The sequence below is a fragment of the Natator depressus genome, chromosome 5 (assembly GCF_965152275.1).
Source record: "Natator depressus isolate rNatDep1 chromosome 5, rNatDep2.hap1, whole genome shotgun sequence".
NCBI lineage: Eukaryota > Metazoa > Chordata > Testudines > Cheloniidae > Natator > Natator depressus.
The window spans coordinates 90234641-90257070 of NC_134238.1; the positions used below are offsets into that span (position 1 = coordinate 90234641).

General features: G+C 41.9%; 1 protein-coding gene across 3 annotated transcripts; it reads right to left on the minus strand.

The window, feature by feature from the left end:
- Nucleotides 1-705: 705 nt before the first annotated feature.
- On the minus strand, nucleotides 706-16574 carry IDNK (IDNK gluconokinase). 3 transcript variants are annotated; one of them, XM_074954064.1, is made up of 5 exons: nucleotides 16462-16574; nucleotides 11301-11331; nucleotides 10800-10886; nucleotides 4554-4597; nucleotides 706-2562 (listed from the first exon to the last, which is right to left on the minus strand). In XM_074954064.1, the coding sequence occupies exons 1-5, from the start codon at nucleotides 16500-16502 to the stop codon at nucleotides 2172-2174; spliced, it is 594 nt and encodes a 197-aa protein (XP_074810165.1). In that variant the 5' UTR covers nucleotides 16503-16574; the 3' UTR covers nucleotides 706-2171. The 3 variants fall into 3 exon arrangements, with proteins under 3 accessions (XP_074810165.1, XP_074810168.1, XP_074810167.1); XM_074954067.1 differs by having other exon boundaries at nucleotides 10800-10903; nucleotides 16462-16554; XM_074954066.1 differs by lacking the exon at nucleotides 10800-10886.
- Nucleotides 16575-22430: the final 5856 nt, after the last annotated feature.

A 22430-nucleotide genomic window follows, 5' to 3' on the forward strand; every position in this document is an offset into this window, starting at 1 on the left:
TAAGGGCATTTTATACAAGACAGTAGTACAGAAAGAAATGGATCAGTCTGTTGCAGTCTGATTTTTGGCTGTGTCACTTATAGGGAAAATACCCACCAGATAGTTATCAGTTTTTGATTTGTCTGGTAAAGAGGAGTTCTCTCTCACTGCTGTCCCCTAAGCTCATTCATAGCATTGTGCCAAGGAGGCAGTGTTGGTATTTCTTTGGTGTACCACAAGAGCAAATCTAACTTCTATTAGAAAAAGCTATAAACACATTTTTAACTGGTAACCCAGCTAATGATTGGATTAATTTCCCCAAAGATGTCTTTGAACACCACCATCCTTGCCTGAAAAGGAGTGAGCTAGTCGCGTTAATCAAGGTCCTAAGTTGGGATGAGAGTACTAATGGGGGTAATATATACACAGCAATATATCAGAAAGGTTCTTCACAATATTACTTCTCTTGAAGAGCATCTCTCATAGAAAATGTATCCTATGATGACTTACAAGGTTAAAACAAAGAGGTAGATACCAGGGTGGAGGGCTGGTTTCAGGTAGTATGGGAAGTCCAGACCAGTATTCACTGAGCTATGGTTAAAGGGTATTTTAAACATATATATAAATTAAACACACTTGCATATTCTTTAAATTCTGTGCATTATGTAAGTGACTTTTTATGCAAAACTTTCCAAGTATATGTAAATTTTTTTATCTTATTGTTCTAATGAGGGTTTTTGTTGTTGTTTAATAGTTTTGTTATGAATATACTGGATTGAGAGTAATGATTGTATGTAGCTGTCCTAGGCCCTTATCCTGCAAACACATATGTATGAGTATATCTTTACACAGGAGGAGTCCATTGTCTCCACTAAGACTACTCAAGGCCGTAGTTGTATAGTCTTAACTTTAATAAGGACTTTAACACCTACAAAGCGTTACAAATTGAAGAGAAAGTAAACAAGTTTTTAAGAACAGTTACATCTGAATCTAAGTACTCTAATAGGGAGCGCGGCCTTTGGTGTGTACATTTTTAAATGACTAACAAAGAACCTTAATTCACTGGCTCAGTTGCAGAGGGACACTGAAAATAATATGATTAATTGCTTGTGTGTATCTATGAAATCCAAAGACTGTCTGTGGGGAGCAATGTGCAAGCCATCTACTTGAAGTGGGATTCTCCCTTTTTAGGGGAGTTTCGCCATGGCTCTTCCTCACACCAGCTCTGAATTTTTATTACAGCGAAAGTCAGGCTTTGTGATACAGCTTGAGCATTAGAGGCTAGAGTGAGGCTATTACAGTAGCAGGTGGAGGGTGCCAGAAAAAGTCATGTTGAACAGCTGCCTGCCAGTCAAGCTGAAGGGAGGGAACATCCATCAGTTCTGAACTGATGAACCCAGTGGTACATAAATCTTACCTCACTGGCTGAGTCATTCTCTCTCCTGTTTCATTGTGTGTATATTTGGCATATGAAAGACTAAATCACAGTCAATACAGTGCTACTTAGTTTATTGTTAAAGATTTAGGTAGAATAATACTTTGCAGTTACATAGCCCTCTCTTTCCCACAGTAGTTCATGGTGTTTAAGTCAGAATCAATGAAGTCGCACAATACCCGTGAGGTCGGCAATTATTTTCACAGATGAGGACACAGACAGAGAGGTTGTGACTTGTTCCAGATCAGGCATGGAGCTAATGGTGGAGTCAGGACCTGAACTCTGCTGTCCCAGCTCCTGCCCCTCTGCACTATTAGAGAACTCTGCCTCCTTTTAAAAGGATGTTCACCTTTCAAGTGTCTATTCAACACTTAAATATCAGTAGTGATGATTGTGGTCAATTTCTGTGTTTTGGCAGGAAAAAAATGAAAGCTACATTTGTTGAGATTTTCATGTTCTGTCTAAATCCCTAGGGTGGGTTTGTCAGAAGCACTCGGTGTTGAGCTGCTCCTGTTTCTATCAAAGCCAATGGGAGTTTCGCCTGTGATTTAAATGAACAAAGAGTTAGGCAAAGACCATTCACTTCTGAAAATTGTATCTCCAGATTTGAACAGGTCTTAATGAAAACATCAGTAATAGTAGTGTTCCAGTCCCTTTAAAGTATGTCAAGCCAATGAAGTTAATACTGCAAACCGTGCTGGTTAACTTGAGAAAGCAAGCAAAATGCTGTTCCACAAATATGACATGGTTAAAAGTATTAATGTGCATCTAATTCAGAGACTGCTCTGGAAAAGCATTTCTTTAAGTGAAGAGACTTCTCAATTTCAGACACTATTTCAGAAACAGACTTTTCCAGACTCACAGTGATAAAGTTTTCTGGTGCTGACGGAGGCTCTAGTGTATCAAACTGAGACTGTAGTAGTTCGGGTGCCATAAAGTGTCCTCTCCTCTTCTCCAGGCGGCTGGCGATGAGTTCCATAGATCCATCCAAATGGATAAAAAGGACCTTCCCTGTGGCAGAGTCTCCTTGTTCCTCTAGCTGATCACCCTTAGAATACACAACATCCCGTCCACTTACTAATATGCGTCTATACATTTTCTTCAGAGCCGAACAGGCCAGAATCACACTTTGTCCAGCTGACTCTTCTCTATCAAGAGAAGAAAATTTCAATAGCAATAACTTAATAATATCATGCCCATATTTGGTGTATTAAACACTGACTGACTGTTCTCAATAGATGGTAAGGTGGGCAACCAAACACGGCCTCACAAAGAAGAGGTGTAAGGATTTTGTCCTCATTTTAACAGGACTCTGAAGTCAAATCTCTAACACAGGTAAGGACGCTCGCTTTTTAAAAATGTGATTTCACCCAGTGTTCCTTTAACATCTCCATCATCTGGAGCCTTCATAATGGCCACCATCTTCCCAAATGTGGAAGCGTAATTAGATTCCAAAGAGAGAGCCATCAGCACTGCTCCTTAATTGCTGAGAAGTATGATTGTTGGACAGCATGAGGCACTCTCCTGCCCCACCTACAAGCTGACTATAAGGGTCTGTCTAGATTACAGTTCTATCCTGAACAATACGTACTTTTCTTAACCAGTTCCATTTTCAGTTTTTGAAGATTTTGAACTAAATTGTTTGGATTAGCCATTCTACTACTGTTAACAATAATGGGAACTCTATATATATCCTGGCTCTTTTAATAGTTACTCTGGAGGGTTGGATTTAGTGAAATTAACATAAATAAACTTGCATAATTCTTTCATTTTACTCTGGCAAGAGTCCTTTAAAGCTTCAGGTAATCAGACAACATTGGCGCTTGTTACACTGGAAATCTCAATCCTGCCTTCTAGTTAGTTTTGGCATTAGACACCATAAATGAACATACAGGTTTGATGACTGAGATGTGCAAAAGAAAAAAATAAACTCATATTCTGCAGTCAAATTTGTGAACACATTATACGTAGTAGTAAACGAATGTTACTGCCCTCTATTATACACAAGCAATTCTGTGACTTAAATTCCAAAGGCAAATAGCCAGTTTGGACCCTGTTACTTGCAGGGTGCATAAAGAGTCATTGACTCTTGGTTAAGGCAGGGCTAGCCCTTTCAAGGTTATCCCATTATTTCTGAATTCCATGTCTTCCCTGACCCTTCTTAAAAGAAACTATATCCCTCACTTAATCCAGGGAGCTCAGCAGCCTCCTGCCCCTCTGAGAAGCAGCACATGTGTGGAATGTGAAAGCTCCTTTTTCCTGTCTCTATCTCATCGAGATACGTAAATGAATCATCAGGATGGAGAATATATTGAGTATGCAACTGAGAAGCAGAGAAGGGTAATTGCTGTAAAACCCAAATCCAGATTTGGTTCAGACCCATCTTTACTGATGAGGATCATCAACTTGTTACTGTAATGTATGTAATTGTCTGTGGGAGAAGAGGAGGGTGATTGCCATTGTGAATAAATCCATGCAAATTTAAAATGTAGAAATTTAAAGTTCCAGGTTTGACTCTTCTCTCCCCCAAGCCTCATGAAATCACTTGTGCATTATTTGTCCCATTTTTTTTTAACATCTAAATATTTGAGCTAGGATCACTATTTAGGAAGGGTACATCCTGCAAAGTTCAATGGCAAGTGAGTCACCGGGGTAAGAGACTAAGGATAAAATTTTCAAAAACACGTAAGTAACTTAGGAGCCTAATCATATGTTCAGAAGTGACTTAGGTACTTACGAGCCTAAATCTCATTGAAAGTCAATGGAACTTATGCTTCAGTCACTTGGGCAAAATTTCTAAAATGCCTTAAGTTTATACAGTGTGCCCTCTAGAGCCAACTGGTGTCAAACTTATTACGGAACTGGATCCTTGAAATGTAAAAATCTTTGTATAGACAATGAAGAAAGAACTCTCATCCCCAAACAGTTCCATCAAGTAGTAGTATTTAGGTGTTTCCTTACTGTTATTGTAAGTATTAAAGTATTTCACAGACTAATGAATACAGAATGGTTTTACTGACTGCAGAATATTTTTACAATACTTATCCCCACTAATGCAACTGAAAAAAACCTCTTGCTTTAGTCTTTAGCCAATAATCATTACAGATGCAATCACTCTGCAAGTCAGAGGTTCTCTTACCTCATTAATATGTCATGTAATTTGCAAAGCCATGGAATCCTGTCCTAGAAACAAAACAAGTTAGCTGAATGTATGTATTTAAATTGTCTACCATCTACATAGCAAAAAGAAAAGGAGTACTTGTGGCACCTTAGAGACTAACTAATTTATTTGAGCATAAGCTTTCGTGAGCTGCAGCTCACTTCATCCGATGAAGTGAGCTGTAGCTCACGAAAGCTTATGCTCAAATAAATTGGTTAGTCTCTAAGGTGCCACAAGTACTCCTTTTCTTTTTGCGAATACAGACTAACACGGCTGTTACTCTGAAATCTACATAGCAGTTAACTTGCAATACAAAACTGGGTGAATCTTTTTCAATCCTTCTTTGGTGTGGGAGGCAAAAAGACCAACTTTTTTAGTCACATTAGCAAACTGATCCAGTATCTGTTTCTACATTCAAGGTTAACCTATAAAACTTTTCATTTAAATTTACAGAAACAAAAGCATATCTAAATTGTGTAAACCCATTACTTGCAAAAATAAAGTACTGGAGCAGAACAGAATAAAACAGCAAATGAATATGAATTATTAACATTTGTTTCCATTAACTGAAAACTGAATAAATTGAAAATTTCAGTCTATACTATTCTGCTATAGATCCATGATTTTATGCCTGTCAGTATGTATATATACTATATTTTACATATAAACAAAAAACCCTAATTGTTTAGGTTGCAAAGTCCAGCAACTGAAAGTTAAGAAACACCAGAGAGGTTGCTTGTGCAATCTTAATTCTTACCCTTGTGTCTATGCATTATGATCCCATCTCTAATGATATGATCACATAAGCTTTCTTCTAGAAGACCCCTACTTCCTTCAGTATGTAGTTTATAAATAATGTAACATTGCACCACGCAAACAGATTTTCAACTTCTCCCCTTTTCCTTTCTAATCCAGAACTGCTACCACTTCATGGAGGATGGAGAGGGGAGATTTTTTATCTACACTGAAAATTTTAAGTGCTTTGAATTTTTATATACAGAATGGAAAAGGAAAATCAGTGGAAGTTGTATGTAGTAGTAATGTATGTTTTAGGTTTGATATGGCATATTGTGAACCTTTTGAAGAACCAAATTAGCTCTTGTTTTATTTGACAATTTAAACAGCAAATCTATTCTCACATAGCTGTTTTCACTTCTAAAATAGCTGGAACTCTGATCCCCCCCATTTCTCCTAACAGCTTAGTACATGTGTAATGCTTTGGATCAGATACATGTACTCATAAGGCTCTTAGGAACTATCCCATAGAGTCAAAAACAGACCTAAATTCAGTTATCACAGATAAGTTAATTACATCATATTTACATCTATGGCAATCACAAACAAACTCATAACCACATTTATGCAACAGCTTTGCTCACTGAAGGAATGCCCTCTGACTACACTTGGCTCAAATGAGCTTGGCAAATACAATAAAAATGACTGATCAGCTTTCTTAATATAATCCAATTTAAACTTTAAGATTCCTGCTACTTCTATCATAACTGCTCAGTATTAAATGGATGTCCATCCAACTCATGTTGGACAAGTAATTTTAATAAATGGGAGCATGGGAACAATGAAGGAGCTAGTTCGTCCATTGCAAAACACTTTCCTTCCTGTGTGCCTTCAAGCAGGCTTCTCTACAATTTCACATCACTGGTATAGTGCAGGAAAGCTACACACCACCTGCATGGCATTAGCTGTCAATGCAGTATGTTGTAGTTTGATCTGTCTAGTGAATTTATAGGCCCCTGTATAGGCCTTTCATCTGAAAAACTCTAGATACAAACCCCTGTGAATTTTATAGCATTAACTCAAGTTTTTAAAAATAGGTCTAGAAACATTTTTCAGCCCCCATGCTTCCTTTCAAGAGTATCACAATTCTGCCTTGTGCAAAAATAATCGTAACAATTTCTGGCTGTTCTATGCAAATAACCATGAAGAAGTCTGCCTGCAGCAGTGTCAGAAGGGGTTATGAATCTCCTTCTTAAAGAACTGAGTTGTAATTTCCTAAATTCCCATCTTTTCTGTTTCATAGGCATTAACTATCATACCTAAGGCCCTACCAAATTCGCGGCCGTGAAAAACGCATCACGGACTGTGAAATCTGGTCTTTTGTATACTTTTACCCTATACTATACAGATTTAACGTGGGAGACCAGAGTTTCTCAAACTGGGGGTCCCAACCCAAAAAGGGGCTGTAAAGGGGAGACGGGTGTCGGCAGTTTTGCCACCCTTCCTTCTGTACTGCCTTCAGAGCTGGGCAGCTGGAGAGCAGCGGCTGCTGGCCAAGGGCCCAGCTCTGAAGGCAGAAGGAAGGGTGACAATACTGTGACACCCCTACAATAATCTTGCAAACCCTCACCACCACCACTACCCCCTTTTGAGTCAGGACCCCCACAGTTACAACACCATGAAATTTCAGATTTAAATAGCTGAAATCATGAAATTTGCCATTTTTAAAATCCTATGACCGTGAAATTGACCAAAATGGTAGGGCCCTAATCATATCAAAGATCTTTTTCTGTTTCAATTTGATTTTTCCTGCAGCTGAAATGTTTTGTGTTTTGGCTTGTCTTTGTTCCACAGTGCAATAAGACACACCAGAACACTGATTTAAAACACCTCTTGTGTGGAGTGAGGTAAAGCCATTATCATAAGAGTATGTGATGTATATAAATGTACATTCCAGAAAGCAGTTCAGTTCACTTGTTCAGGCTCTTTCTCAAAAGGAGAGAGTTTGTAGTGACAATAATGGACTGTTAAGAATTAGTTCAATTGTTCAAGTGTCAAAGTAGCTTATTTCCAAGATTCTATCATCATGAAAAGACTAATATTGTTATCTGCTTATCCCTAGACCCCTAAGTAATATAAAGTAAATTTGAAAAGAAAAACATTCAGATATTGGTACACTTCAAAAATACAAAGTGAATTATTATGATGTAATACTTGTGATGAAACTGTTAGCAACTTCATTATATGATCACAGTAATACACTAAGGATTTCTGTGTATTACTGTACTTAGCAGATTTGAGTTTTAAAATATGGTAAGGGATTGGTGTGTTCAAAGTATGGTAAGTATTGGGTGCCAATAGTCTCATATGTTGAAACCTCAGTCAAATTAAGCTAGTTAAGCATTGTTATCAAATTAATGATCTATTTGTGGTGTACAGATAGGTCAGAGCAAGGAACCATAGTTTTAAGGAGGAATGTATAGAATAAGAGTTTATAGAGCAATTGTTTTAGCAGGTGGTGGGTAATGGACTTCCAACTCACAAGAGAGACAATGTGGGTGAGGTAATATTTTTTATTGGACCAACTTCTGTTGTTGAGAGAGACAAGCTTTTGAGCCACACGGAGCTCTTTTTCCCACAGAAGAAGCAGCTTGAAACCAACGGAAGTCGGTCCAACAATATTGCAATCCACAAAGCCTGAATTAGGCATCTAGACTCCCTATACAATGGAAGGGGAGAGATAAGTGCTTTACAGTGGTGCTTCTCAAACTATCTGGTGTGGGCGACTGGCAATTTTTTTTTCCAATGTGTGCGCAGACTGGCAGCCGATGGCTCGGTCCATGGACCACCACTTTGAGTAGCACTGCTTTACAGCATAGTAGGTGAGGAACTACATAAACTAGTCCAGGGGAGATGCCAATCAGAGGGGTGTATGCTAAGCCCTATACCTTCTGAGACTGATTCCTAAGACAAGGCTGCAGGGAGACACTTAGCTCTGCTAAACGATCTGTGAATGGGAACCTGCTGCCTGAAGCAATGTGGCTTAGGCACCTAAGGCATTTTTTGAGGGAATACATTTGGGGCCTGCCTCACTCCACACAAAAAGGGAGACCCCACAAGCAACTTAGGTGGACAAACAGCTATCTCCCCCCGATCTGTGAATCTTTGGGACTTAGGCAGGAGATAGGTGTCTGGATGCCTAGAGTCAAGCCGAGAGTGCACATGCTCAGAGGCAGAAACTTGGCATTTTTTACCTTAAAAATGTAGGCACCAAGTGAGCTTAGGCACCTGCAAGGTTTGGCAGGAGTTTTGTGGATTGAAGTGGAACCAAAACTGGGACTTAGTCACCTAAATCTGGGGTTTAGGCACCTAACTACTTTTGTGGATCCAGGCCTAAGGCCCTAATCCTACAAGCTGATTCATATGGGCAGACTTCCAATGAACTCTGTAAAGCTCTTCACAGGTGCTGGGGTCCATTCAAGTGGCTCAACTTGCAGAATGGGGCTTAAGAGCCTGTGTATGCTTAGGAGTAGGTAACAAACTGTTTGTATGTGTGTGTAGGCAGGTAGAGTGAATTTCTGCTGATCCTGTTTTTCCCTCAGATGCCTCCCATTTGGGTGTGTGTCTTGTTTGCATGGATGAGTGTTTATCTTTCTCTGGGACAAATGCGATAAAATTCCACAGGGGAAAAACCCCCAAAACCAAATAAACTACCACCAACAAGCTTTTTAAACTGGAGCTAAGGTTGTAAATGTTTATCATGTAGGGCAGAGATGGGGGAAAACATTTAGGAACACTAACTTTCCTAGAAAATACAAATTGTCATTACACAGCAAAATCAGCTATGTAATCTTAATTCTGCATTAATCACTACCAACCTTCCACCTGGTACACCTTACACACCGGGTGTGAAAGATGTGGCTGTGTTGATGGACGCAGCTTTGCTATGGAATCTAAGGAGTTCAACAAACTGTGGCTATATCCATCTTAAATCCCCTTTGAGTAGTTGCCCCTGCGGAGCAACCACCAACCCTTTGCTTTGCTAATGATGAATGATGCCAGCCTTGATAACCTTCTTGTCTCCTCTCACATGTTTCCAGGCCTCCTTTCATGCTGCCTTCCCCCAAATTATTATCCAAGCCATGTCTTCTGCCCCGTTCAAATCCCTCCTGCAAGCTGCTCTTGCCATCTCCTCTGAGAGGGGAAAGATAATGTAAGGGTGGGACTGAACTAAATGCCTTGATGGGAGAAAAATTTGGCCAGTGCTGAGTCCATTTCATAATCCCATCCTGAACCAATAACAGCCATCGAGGCATGTGTGTCCCTTACTGAGTAATTGATCCTATTGTCACCCTTGTTCTTCCTCTTCCCTTGCTCCTTTTTTTGTCTGTTTAAGACCCTCATTTATCATGTCAAATACCAGTTATGTACACTCTTATGATCACAGAGTGTCTCTGCCATAGGTGTCTGGCCCCTTTAAATGTAGCAGGTCCCAGTGCCAGAACAAGTGCTTCCAGTTTGGCCAGTTAGGAGGGTGGGACAGCATCTGGGACTATAAAGAGTCAGGCTTTCAGTAATGAAAGGGATAAGCAGCAGGAGGAGGGAGGAATTTGTTACCCCACCCCATCTCCAAGGTGAGGCAGTAGAAACCTGTGGGAAGAGGGCCTCCAGGGAGAAAGCCGTGGGTGGTGGTGCCCTGCATAAAGGGTAAGAAATAATTCTGCAGTAGGCCCTGAAGCAGCAGGGACTGACAGAGGCAAAGGGGGAAAAAGCCCTGGGAGTTACAGCTTAGGAAGGGCTGAAGAACTATTTTTGTTGTGGGTTTTTTTAACCTATGTTTGGGAAATAAAACTGTGCCTAGAAAGAGAATCGGGCTGTGACAGAGGTCTTTTGGGGACTGGGGACAGACCACCATCTTATAGGTTTCAGAGGGATAGCCATGTTAGTCTGTATCAGCAAAAAAAACAAGAAGTCCTTGTGGCACCTTAGAGACTAACACATTTATTTGGGCATAAGCTTTTGTGGGCTATGACCCACATCATCAGATGCATGAAGTGAAAAGAAGTAGGCAGGTATAAATATACAGCACATGAAAAGATGGGAGTTGCCTTACCAAGTGCGTGTGGGGGTGGGGGGGTCAGTGCTAATGAGGCCAATTCAATTAGGGTGGATGTGGCCCATTCCCAACAGTTGACAAGAAGGTGAGAGTATCAACAGAGGGAAAATTATAGTGTGTCTTCTGGTTTTGTGAGGCACTAGGAATATTTTGGGGATTCTAAAATAGTTTTATATAACTAATAGTTTACAAGTAAAAAAATAATTCCCCTACCTTATCACCAGCCCTGCAAACTCAGCCTGCGTTCAGAGTCAAGGGAAGCAGTAATGCTAATCTATATAAAGCATAACTCACTATAAAATGATATGTCAATGGTTAGAAAGGTAAACAAACGTTGACTTCTCTGCCTTTAGGATTATATACAGTATAACTACCTGGTCATTTAGTGGTATTCCTTGTGCCATTTTCTTTGTGTTCTCTGTAGGATGATAGTCATCAGCATCATAGAATTTCCATCCCAGCTAAGAAAAAATTATAACTGTATAATTTTAGCATAAACAAACTAGCTCACAGTAACTCACTTGTTTATCAAGAACACTTTGACAAGTACAGTTGTGGGATACACGTAGGACTTCTGCACCACAATATGAATCTCACCAGCTACATAATGACACTTCCCAGAAATACAAGGTATAATCAAGAGGAAGAAAATAGCAAGTCAATATACCATGTTTGTTTATAAGTCAAATTCACACTGCACTATATAATGATATTTATCCATGCCTGACTCAGTCAGGACAGATTCAACTATTCACAAATTGGTAATATTTACATATGACATAAGATTTATAATTTAACTAACAATGACTTGCTAGAAGTGGAAAAAATCCTATGTAAAATTACAATAAAACCAGTATAGTTAGAAAATACCATACCTTAGCTGCCAGATGTGACCCAACAGTGGATCTGTAAGAGAACACAGGGAGAGCACTATATAAACATTACTTCCTAATTTTAACTTCCCCTTAAAATGAAGTGAGGTGTTGTCTTTCCTCCTTGGGATGGAACTGGTCATAGGAATGTAGTAATTGCCATAGTACCTCAAACAAATCGTCCATCTAGTTCCTCATCCGGTCTCTAGCTTTAGCCAGAATCATATGCTTCAGAGTAAAGTATAAGTCCCCTTCTGCCCCAATAATCCTGATGTTCCCAAATCATAAGTGGTCAGAGATGATAACATCAGCACAGGGTGGATGTTCACAAACACTCAATTACCACATCAACAAATAGAAAGAATAAGTATAATCTCCTATGAGGATAAATCCTTAAACATATAAAATCAACCCAGAGATCCTATCAGGACTGTAAATTGAAGAGGCAAAAGCTGCCTACATACTTTTTTCCTCCTCTTCCCCAATATGTATGGTTAGCTGTACCTTTAAAAAAAACCTTTGAACTAAAAAAATCCCAATAAAACTTTAGTCACTGTGTCGGGGAGAGAAAGGAAAGGGGACGAGAGAGTGGGAATTATTCAACAGTAAGTGAGCAAACCAGAAATTCAGTTAGGATTACTTGATAATGTTCTGGTCTGGTAATATTTAAAAGGCTGAGGATATGCAAACATGGCATCTACCAGCAACATCATCTGTAAGTAATCTTTAGTGAATAAATTAGACTGGCCTTAGTTATACCTGAATTTTAGCAAAGATATAGTACATAATAGCATACAGTTAAGTATTCTGTGGCATGAGACCAAACTGATGAGTGCTTCACTTTAACACACAAGTACAACTATCACCTCTTAACTCACCCCACACCCAATATTATTAAATGAATTTTTTTTAAAGAATTGTAGGTGGTATGATTATTTTATTTATTACCTGTATTACCATAGCACGTAGGAACTCCAGTCATGGACCAGACCCTATTGTGCTAGGTGCTGAACAAACAGAACAAATGACAGATCGTCCAGAAACAAGCAGTATGCACTATATCCATTGCTTGATTTCAGTCATGTGCAGTGGATGCACAGGCCTCCCAGTGTCCCATGGGAGCTGAAAAGTGCTATTGAAGGCATCAGTCATGCCCCCTGCCTAGCACGTAATAGAACACTTACGTATCTTGTCTGGCACCTAAGTCTTTGTCTTGACTAGGAAAAATAGTCAAGTCCGGGTAGGGCTTAGCTAACACATGCTAGCTAGGCCTGATCTAAACTTGACCCTTTTCCTAGAGTAGATCCAAGGTAACATCTTTTAGCTCAATTTTAGCTGGTCATGTGGTAGCCTAGGCTAATAATGAATTTTCTTTATATTCAGAATATAACAACGTGACATACTCTAGCTCTTTAGGGCAGGAGTTTAGCCTTTTTGTTTGCAAACCTAGCACCTAGCACATTTTGGGTACTATTGGAAAGAAGAATAATATCTGACACATTAAGTTTAACGCAACACAGCTATTATCATTCAAGTTACTAAAAAGAATTCGACTCACTATTGGAAGTTTTTAAAAGTTATTCTAAATTAAGATTTTAGAAAAAGCAGGGCTGCTGGTAAAACTTTGAAAGTTGCAGCCACGCTTGTTTTATTTGAAAAGCAGCCAGTTGTCGTCTTTGGTTACATCAGCCTGGTAGTGACTTCCAGCAATGTTTTACCCATCACAAGACGCTTTTAACTTTTAGATCAACAGAAGCTGCAACATGTAAAGACATGATTATTTTTTGACCGTGGTCATACGCTGACAGCCTCATTCTAAATGATTGGGTGATTGTATCTATGCAGAGTTGGATTATTGATGAATTCAATGCCAACCATATTGTGAAACATATGCATCCACATTAAATATAAGGGAAATAATTCAAGAGTATATAATTAGGAGTACTAAGATGAAACTGAGCATGAAGAAATTTACCTTGGAATCGGAAACACTTTCATCCTGGAGGAAGAAATCAGACTATGGAATAACCTCCTAAAGGCTGTGGTGGAAACCTCATTGATAACTTTATTTGTGTGGAACTAACTAAACTGGATAAAGCACTAGAGGAAATAATTGTGCACTTCAAAGGGGGGTGGACCAAATAAACTCATTACTTGCCCTTGGCTTGGGAAAGTAATTTTGATGTGTGGATGAAATATTAGTCATTTTCTTACTTCATGGTAAAAGATGGAAGGCTCCCTGGGCTGATAAATTTTCATGATAACTTCCAGAGTGAGATAACCCAATCTCTTTAATCTCTATCTTTTTATAATTCTAAGAGATGTTGGATAGAGGCCTGGGAATACCAGATGGTCTAATCCAGTGGTGGGCAACCCGTGGCCCATCAGGGTAGTCCACTGAGGGGCTGCGAAACATTGACCGTCCACGGGCACGGCCACCCGCAGCTCCCAGTGGCTGCGGTTTGGCATTCCCGACAAATGGGAGCTGTGGGAAGCAGTGGTGGGAAGCAGCGGCCAGTACATCCCTGGCCCCAGCCCCAGCTGCCAGTCTGGGACCCCGGCTGCCAGTCCAGGGCCCCAGCTGCTGGCCCCGTGCCCCGGCTGATGGGCCCAGAACCCTGTCCTGAGGCTCCGCTTCCCAAGCCCTGGCTGCCACGCCCATCCCCAGCTGTGGCCCCAGCCTCAGCCTCCTTAACCCTGTCTGTGTGACCCCCCCGGAGCCACAGCCCTGCTCCCAGCCCCAGCTTGGGCAGGGGTGCAGACAGAGTTAAGGGGGTTTCGAGGTAAAAAGTTTGGAGACCACTAATATAGCACTGATTTTTTTTAAAGTAACTTTTTTGGGGGTGTGTTAATGATAGCTGTTTCCGTTGCTGCCTTTACTAGTCCATTCCAAGCATTAATTATTCTCAGCTAAAAATGTTTTTTCTCCTGTTTCTTACTTGCCCTTTCTCTGCTTTGTTTGATGTTCGTAAATCTGTCATATACTGGTTTGTGATATTCACGTTCTTTGCACCACTTTTAATCATATACCTTAGTTTTCTCCTTTTGATTCCTTTCTGCTCTTTTTAACCTCTACATAGAACTAATGAGAATTTATCATGTAAGTTACACTCTTGTCTCTCTTCCAATTCTTCAAAAGTTCCTAAGATGCTAGCTAAAACAGTAGTTCTCAAACTTTTGTACTGGTGACCCCTTTCACACAGCAAGCCTGTGAGCGTGACCCCCCTCGTAAATTAAAAACCCTTCTTTAATAGTTTAACACCATTATCAATGCTGGAGGCAAAGAAGGGTTTGGGGTGGAGGCTGACAGCTCGCGACCCCCCGTGTAATAATCTCACGACCCCCTGAGGGGTGCCAACCCATAGTTTGAGAACTCCTGAGCTAACATGTTCTAACAACACACCTTTTATCCCAGTCAAGACAAATCCTGCTCAGTTCTGAAAGAAGTCTTCTCCAAGCTCTTTTCAAGCTAACAAGGGTCAGAGTAGTGTGAAATCTTGTGTGAGGAAGTCCATCCTTGAAAATTCTTCTCAGGGCCATTTGAAAAAATAAAAGAAGGTGGACGGGAGCAGGCACAGCCGTGAGTTCCACGTTATCTGGTCCTTTTTACTTAGTTACAAGTCCAGGGAAAAGCTTCCCAATCACTAAATCAGAAGCTTTGCTGCCAATGCTTCATATCTGTTGTCATCCTCCAAACCCTTTAGTGGGGGAAACCACAGCTACACAGGGGTGTCTCTATGCTTTGAGGTACACTGCATAGGATAATACTAATTCAGCATTAGGATAATACTAATTCAGGAACTCCTGCAGTGAGGACAGTGGTCAGGCAGGCCCTGCTCAACCCTCTAAACCTGATTTCCCCCTTTGCCCCTTGAGCTGAGATCCCCTCTACCACAGTTAGGGTGACCAGATAGGAAGGGTGAAAAATCGGGACAGGGTGGGGGGTAATTGGCACCTATATAAGACAAAGCCACAAATATCGGGACTGTCCTTATAAAATTGGGACATCTGGTCACCCTAACCACAGTGTCACTGGTGTCATCTCCAAAGCAAAGTAGATACAAGTCATGTTAAACAGTCAAAGGTCTATTCTAACCCAACAAGAGCAATTAAATGAAATTAAGGCCGAAGTTATCCCTAATAAGCCCCACAGTGCATAATGGGTAGCTACCAGAACAGTTGCTGATGTGTGCTGAAATATCAGGAAACAAAAGGGAAACTTTTAGCCTTAACTCCTCACTTGTGTCCATTTATAATTCATTTTAAAATTGTTTCTATAGCAATGAAACAGAAGAAACTGAATATTGTTCGAAGTACAGAAATAAAAATAAAGCCATCCTTCCGTCAGTGACAACTCTTTACTAAATTAAACAAAATCCACTAATGGTGTGTGCAAGGTGTACCACAGCCTAGCACAGGAACAGTGTGAAAATTACACAAAGCTAGTCTGGTTTGTAGGCTCCTTGGGCTCAAGGAAATGTACCTTCTGACTGTAATGAGGTGCCTGACTCACCCTCCATCCTTGTGTGGGTGTAAAACACCAAAGTCTCCTTAGTGCAGGCGTGGTTTTGTGTCCCCCCCGAAGAATGACCCACCAACTACTGAAAAGTGCCCTTGCAGGAGATGGACCACAGCGCAGGCAAGTAGTATGGGCCACAGAGCAGCCTTTGGGTTAAGTCTTCCGTTGCCCCTGCGACAGCGCAGGTTTCAGAAGACTTTTCCCCTTTACAGACAGGAGGAAATGCCCCTTCCCCCCTTTGAAAGACGCGTGGTGCTGAGGGGCAAAGGAACCGCTCTCCTGTCCTGGTTACTTCACAGCTAATTTCCTCTCAGCCAGGGCAATGCTGGGAGCCCTGGAGCTGCAGCCTGAAGGGGCCGCGGCTTGGGCTCGGGCCCCGAGTGGTCTATCCGGCAGCCCCTGGCCCAGGAGGGGGCAGGCTGAGACTCCGCACTGGGGCAGCTGCCGCCACCCGCTTTCCTCAGGACAAGCCCGGGGCAGCGCGCCCTCCGCGGGGCCGGGGACAGACACGCGGGGGAGCCGAGCCCGCCCAGCGCCCGCAGGGGGAGACCCGGAAGGAGCCGTCCAGGCGAGGAGCTTCCCCCGCGGCGGGCTCCGGTGCCTGCGGCGGTCCGCGCACGCCCCCGGGGAGGGGAAAGCACCTACTTCCCCGAGCCGCTCACTCCCATCACCACCAGCAGCACCATGCCGAGCCCAGCCGCAGCAGCCTCTCGCCCTGCCTGCTCCTTCTCTGTGGCCAGCCCCTGCCGCGTCCCCGCCTCCTCGGTCTCTCTGCTCTGCCCCTCCCCCTGCCGCGCCTCCGGCTCTGCCCCTGGACAGGCACAGCGGCCTTTCTCTGCCGAGGAGGTTTGTGCGGTGCTGCTCCGTGCGAGCGTGGGGCCAGGCTAGCTTGCGCGGTGCACAGGCTTCCCTTCCCTCCCTTTTCCTGCCCTAAGAACATAAGAACAGCCCTACTGCGTCAGATCAAGGGTCCCTCTAGCTCCCTATCCTGTCTTGTGACAGTGGCAAGTGCCAGGTGCCCCAGAGGGGATAACAGAACAGGTCAACATCAAGTGATCCATCTTCTGTTGACCATTCCCATCTTCTGGCAAACAGAGGATAGGGACATCATCCCTGCCCATCCTGGCTAATAGCCATTGATGGATCTTTCCTCCATGAATTTATCTAGTTCTTTTTTTTAACCGTTGTTATGGTCTTGGCCTTCATAACATCCTCTGGCAAGGAGTTCTACAGGTTGACCGTGCATTGTATGAAAAATACTTCCCTCTTATCTGGTGGCAGCTTACTTTGCGTAAGAGCCTTTGGTGAGGGAACTTGTCAAAGGCTTTCTGAAAATCTAAGTACACTATATCCACTGGATCCCCCTTGTCCATATGCTTGTTGACCCCCTCAAAGAATTCTAGTAGATTGAGAAGGCACGATTTCCCTTTACTAAAACCATGTTGACTCTTCCTCAACAAATTATGTTTATCTATATGTCTGACAATATTGTTTTTATTATAATTTCAACCAGTTTGCCTGGTACTGAAGTCAAGTTTACAGGCCTATAATTGCCGGGATCACCTCTGGAGCCCTTTTTAAAAATTGGCGTCACATTAGCTATCCTCCAGTCATCTGGTACAGAAGCTGATTTAAATGATATGTTACAGACTACAGTTAGTAGTTTTGCAATTTCACATTTGAGTTCCTTCAGAATTCTTGGGTGAATACCATCTGATCCTGGTGACTTATTGCTATTTAATTGATCAGTTTGTTCCAAAACCTCCTCTAATGATACCTCAATCTGGGACAGTTCCTCAGCTCTGTCACCTAAAAAGAATGGCTTAGGTTTGGAAATCTGTCACATTCTCAGCTGTGAAGACCAATGCAAAGAATTCATTTAGTTTCTCCGCAATGGCCTTCTCGTCCTTGAGTGCTCCTTTAGCACCTCAATCGTCCAGTAGCCCCACTGGTTGTTTAGCAGGCTTCCTGTGTCTGATATACTTAAAAAAAAATGTGCTATTACTTTTTTTTTTTTTCACAGGGGAATTTCTGTTTGGGCTTCTGCCTCCAAGGGTCCTTCAGGCCTGAGTTGTTGCTTGTATTTGATGCTTGTAAATAGGCTTGGCGGAAGTCAATGTTTATTTTATCATTTTGACAGCTAACAGCCGTGTTTATTTTTAAGCATTTTTTCCATTTTAGTCAATTTAAAATTTCACAATAGCAGGAAATTATGGGTGGGGATCAGACAATTATTTAATTACAGTGGTTGTTGAGATTCAATAAGTTAAAGCTTTATAACCGTTAAAACACAAATTGGCAACCTCACAACAAAATAAATACCCTTACGTCAAACTCTAATAAGTTCTCAAGCAACAGTTTTCTCACTTTGCTTCACTTTCAATTCTGATTATCAGTTTGTTGGTCTGGTGAAATTGACATTTGCCCACATTAAAATTCTAATCCTTCCAAGCCTATGTATAAAATATAGAGGTCCCTGGCTTGTGACGCTTGCTCTTTAAATGACAAATTCAAAAGGGTGATAATCCTATAAATGGCTTATGCCCTTTCCTATATGAAACACATATGTGAGTCTATTATGTTCACAGGAGCTGATGAGCTCTGAAGTAGACAAATACACATTTATACACACAATGTGTGGATGGCCAGGTGATTGGTCAAAACTCAAAATAGTGCTGGATATCTCTTAGATATATCTCAAACCTGTCACTCAAAATTAACTTTGACAGGCTTCATATAAATGTCTTAGAGTGATTTGAATGTGGAGATGGTGGCTGCTATAACATTAGAAATTGCCAGCTAATCCTTTTGGAGTCCTACAATTCTGTTTGGTTTAATGTGTAGGCAATTAGATCTTGGAGAAGTGTTTATAGTTAATTGTGATGCAGGATGTTTTTTGTTTTTAAAGCAGCTGAGCATACCAATGGTAAGCCTTAAGCCCTTGATCCCGCCACTGGCCTCTTGTGAGCAGATCTCTGTACCTACACAGAGCCACAATTACATTATAGGAATCTGCCTGCGTGAAGCCACTTGCAGGATTTGGGGCCTCAGTGTTGTTATACCAATAAAATAAAAACCAGCAGGATCTTATTAAAGGGGAAAAGGCAAAATACCACATTTATTGTGAATACAGAAAGAAGCATAGTAAGCAGTTAGTTATAGCTATAACATTCCATTCAATCTCATATTTATTCACACACACACAAACAGGTTCTGCAAGGTTGTTATCATAGTTACCAGCCTTAGAGTTGCTCATGCCAGGCCACTGGCCAAGTGGCCTGGACATGAGGAGGGAGCAGGGCCTTGTCAGATGCACATCTGATGCTCCTGGAAGTTGGTTTGCAGAATCAGACCCCAAAGTTCTCACTTTCTAGATTCCATTTTTATTGGAATTTCTTCCTATGCCAGTCTGTGGGAATTGCTTCATCATGCTGTTGCTGAATCAATCAGCAGATGGCACATTCCTGACGGCTCCGTGCTGCCAGATGTTATCTTGTTCTTTGGTTCTCCCATTCTTGAGGCTGTTGGGTGGATTCCAGTCTGCCCTCCGGGGGTACTCTGGTTATTTCCACTTGACGCCTTCTTCAGCCGATGGACACTGGATTCTTAGGCTGGCACCTCCCTGATCATTCAGTTATTATCCACACCAAGCATCCATCCACAAACATCCTCAATCTCTATTTTAATCACAATTGTTAACAAAGCGAGATGAATACAACAAAAGGGCAGGGAGTCTCTGGGTGCTGTTTCTGTTGTTACAGAGTATTGCTTTGAGTCTCTCTCTGTGTCAGTAGTTGTTGTTACAAAGAATTGCTTTGAGAACAGACTCTGTCTTAGCATGTACTAACGCAATTAGCAGCTTGCAAGTTTCACACATAGAGGGAGAGAAACAGTACCAAAAACCAAGAGACCTCTTAATTAATAATACCCTGGAATTTAAACTATGGGGAATCAAAGTCATTTGTGATTTTAATACAGAACTTCTTTAATATGATCCAGCATAGTTTCTGACTTAACTCTTAGGTCTAACTGCTGTTTACAGGATATATCTATGCAAAATAATTAGGCCTAGGGAGAGGGAAGGGGCCTTTGAGTCCAGCTCCAGTTTTGCTACTGTGAAACAAACAACAAAACAACAATAACATTTTCCATGAAAGTGATAGCATCATTCATAACAGACAAATGATTCCTTGAGAGACAAGGTGGGTGAGGTAATATCTTTAATCAACAGAAGTTGGTTAATAAGAGAGAGAAGATTTCAAGTGATACAGACTTCTTATTCAGGTCTGAGAAAGGTACTCAGAGTGTCAGTGTGACGTTCCCCTCTGGTGTGATCCGGACTGGTGATCTGCTAGGACACTCCAATCCCTGACTCTGGGAGCCAGCCTTACCCTGCTCTGCTGTGAGAACCCCCACTCCTGGGCTGTTCACACACAGCCTCTGGCATGTACGCTGCTCCCAGCTACTTGCAAGCGAATGACACTAGCCAATATCTCCGGTCCCAGACACAGCCCAAGGAACCTCCATCTTGCAGTGTCCAGTTATGCCCACTGGATGCTGCAAGTTTATATGAGTTTGTCAATTTAACAAAGAACTTGATATGTACCAGGCTTGTTCTCCAAAGGGGAGCCTCTGACACACTTCAGACCAAACACACTGCTTCGGGTAGAATAAACAAACAGATTTATTAACTATAAAGATAGATTTTAAGTGATTATAAGTCAAAGCATAAGAAGTCAGATTTGGTCAAATGAAATAAAAACAAAATGCATTTTAAGCTGATCTTAACACTTTCAGTGCCCTTACAAACTTAGATGCTTCTCACCACAGGCTGGCTGGTTGCTCTTCAGCCAGGCTCTCTCCTTTAATCAGTGCTTCAGTTGCTTGGTGGTGATGTCTGTAGATGTAGGTGGAAGAATATGGCAAATGTCTCTTCCTTTTATCATGACTTTTCCTTCCCCTTGGCTTTGCCCCCCACTTCAGTGTCAGGTGAGCATCACTGGGTCTCTCCAAGCAAGGATGAGCAATTCCCCTGCTGTGGCCTCATGCAGATGAGTCATTGCATTGTAGCTCCCTTGCTGGACAATGGCTGTTGATGGGTTGTTTGACACCCCGCCTGGGCGTTGGTTACTTTTCTTGCTGTTGCCTCTGGGGAGCTAATATCTGGCTGATTCCCCTAACTTACAGCATGTTTTAGTGACAACCATAGTACACAATTCTCATAACTTCATATGCATTAATGATACACATATATGGATAGAGAAATGACTTTCAGCAGATTATAACCTTTCTCCTGATACCTTACAAGGCATGTTTTATCTGTAAGATCACAATTATATGAAAATGAGGAATATGGGGGTTACAGCACACTCCCCCAAGGTATAGAATGTCACAAACAGCTAAATACAAAGGTGAACAGATAGTTTACCATAAGTATTCTAAGCACATATTCTAAGGCATCATTCACGGTGAAGGGGCTCATAGGATAAAAAGGGGGGTTAGGGGTTACAGATTGTTGTAATAAACCATAAATCGAGTGTCTTTATTAGGACCGTGATTTTTAGTGTCTAGCAAAGTTAGGAATTTAAGCTCCAAGGCTCGTCTTTTGAAAGTGTTATGCAGGTTTCCTTTGAGGATGAGGACTGATAAGTCAGATATGAGGTGACCACTTTGTGAAAAGTGTTCACTCACAGGTGATAGGGTGATTTTGTCTTTTATCATTTTTCTGTGTGAGTTCATTTGAGAGCATAGTGATTGGCTGGTTTCACCCACATAGTTGTTATTGGCACTGGATGAGGCACACCACCGGTTGTGATAGGCAGGGTAGGATTCATGGATCTTGAAATGTGTGTTGTGGAGGGTGCTGATCATTGTAACAGTGAGATATGTCTGCAAGTTTTGCATCCGTTGTTCTGGCTGCTTTGTCTGGTGCCGCTTTGAGTTGATGTGGAGGGGCATATAGACCCAAAAGGAATGTGTTGCAAGAGAGAAGCCTGGAAATGAGAAGAGAATCAGGGCTTTCCTGTCTACCTGTGAGGTTTGACTGAAAAGAGCCTCAATTTAGACATTTATTGTGGAATTTAACCCAGAGGAGCCCTGTTGTAAGTATGTTTGGGCCTTAAAGGAAAAGGATAATTATTTTGTTTTAGGTTTTTATGACTTTGTGATGGGATGGACTCCCCATACTAGCCCAGCAAGAGCTGGATGAGGCCAGATGGGACCAATCAGCTAATTAGGCTGCAAGCTGGGCCGCTTTAGGCTGGAGGCAGATAATTAGAAACAGGTTCAGCAGTGCAGGAGCAGGTGGGGCCTGTATAAAGCCAGACTTGTCTGGCTGCAGACATGGGCTCGTGCTGGGAAAGGCTGCAGCTCCTACCTGAGTGGAAGGAGTTAGAGACCCTCCTAAACCTAGAGAGTGTGGGAGCTAGTGATGTATAGAAGAAGCCTAGGGAAACAGCAGCAAGAGGTAAGATTGCACAGGGACCATGGCTGCTTGTTATAGGGTCCCTGGGCCAGAACCTGTTACCCAGCATAGAGGGAAGGCCTGGGTTCCCCTGCCAGCCACTGGCAAATGGCAAAGGAATTGGCAATGCTAGCCAGTGGGTCTGGAAGGA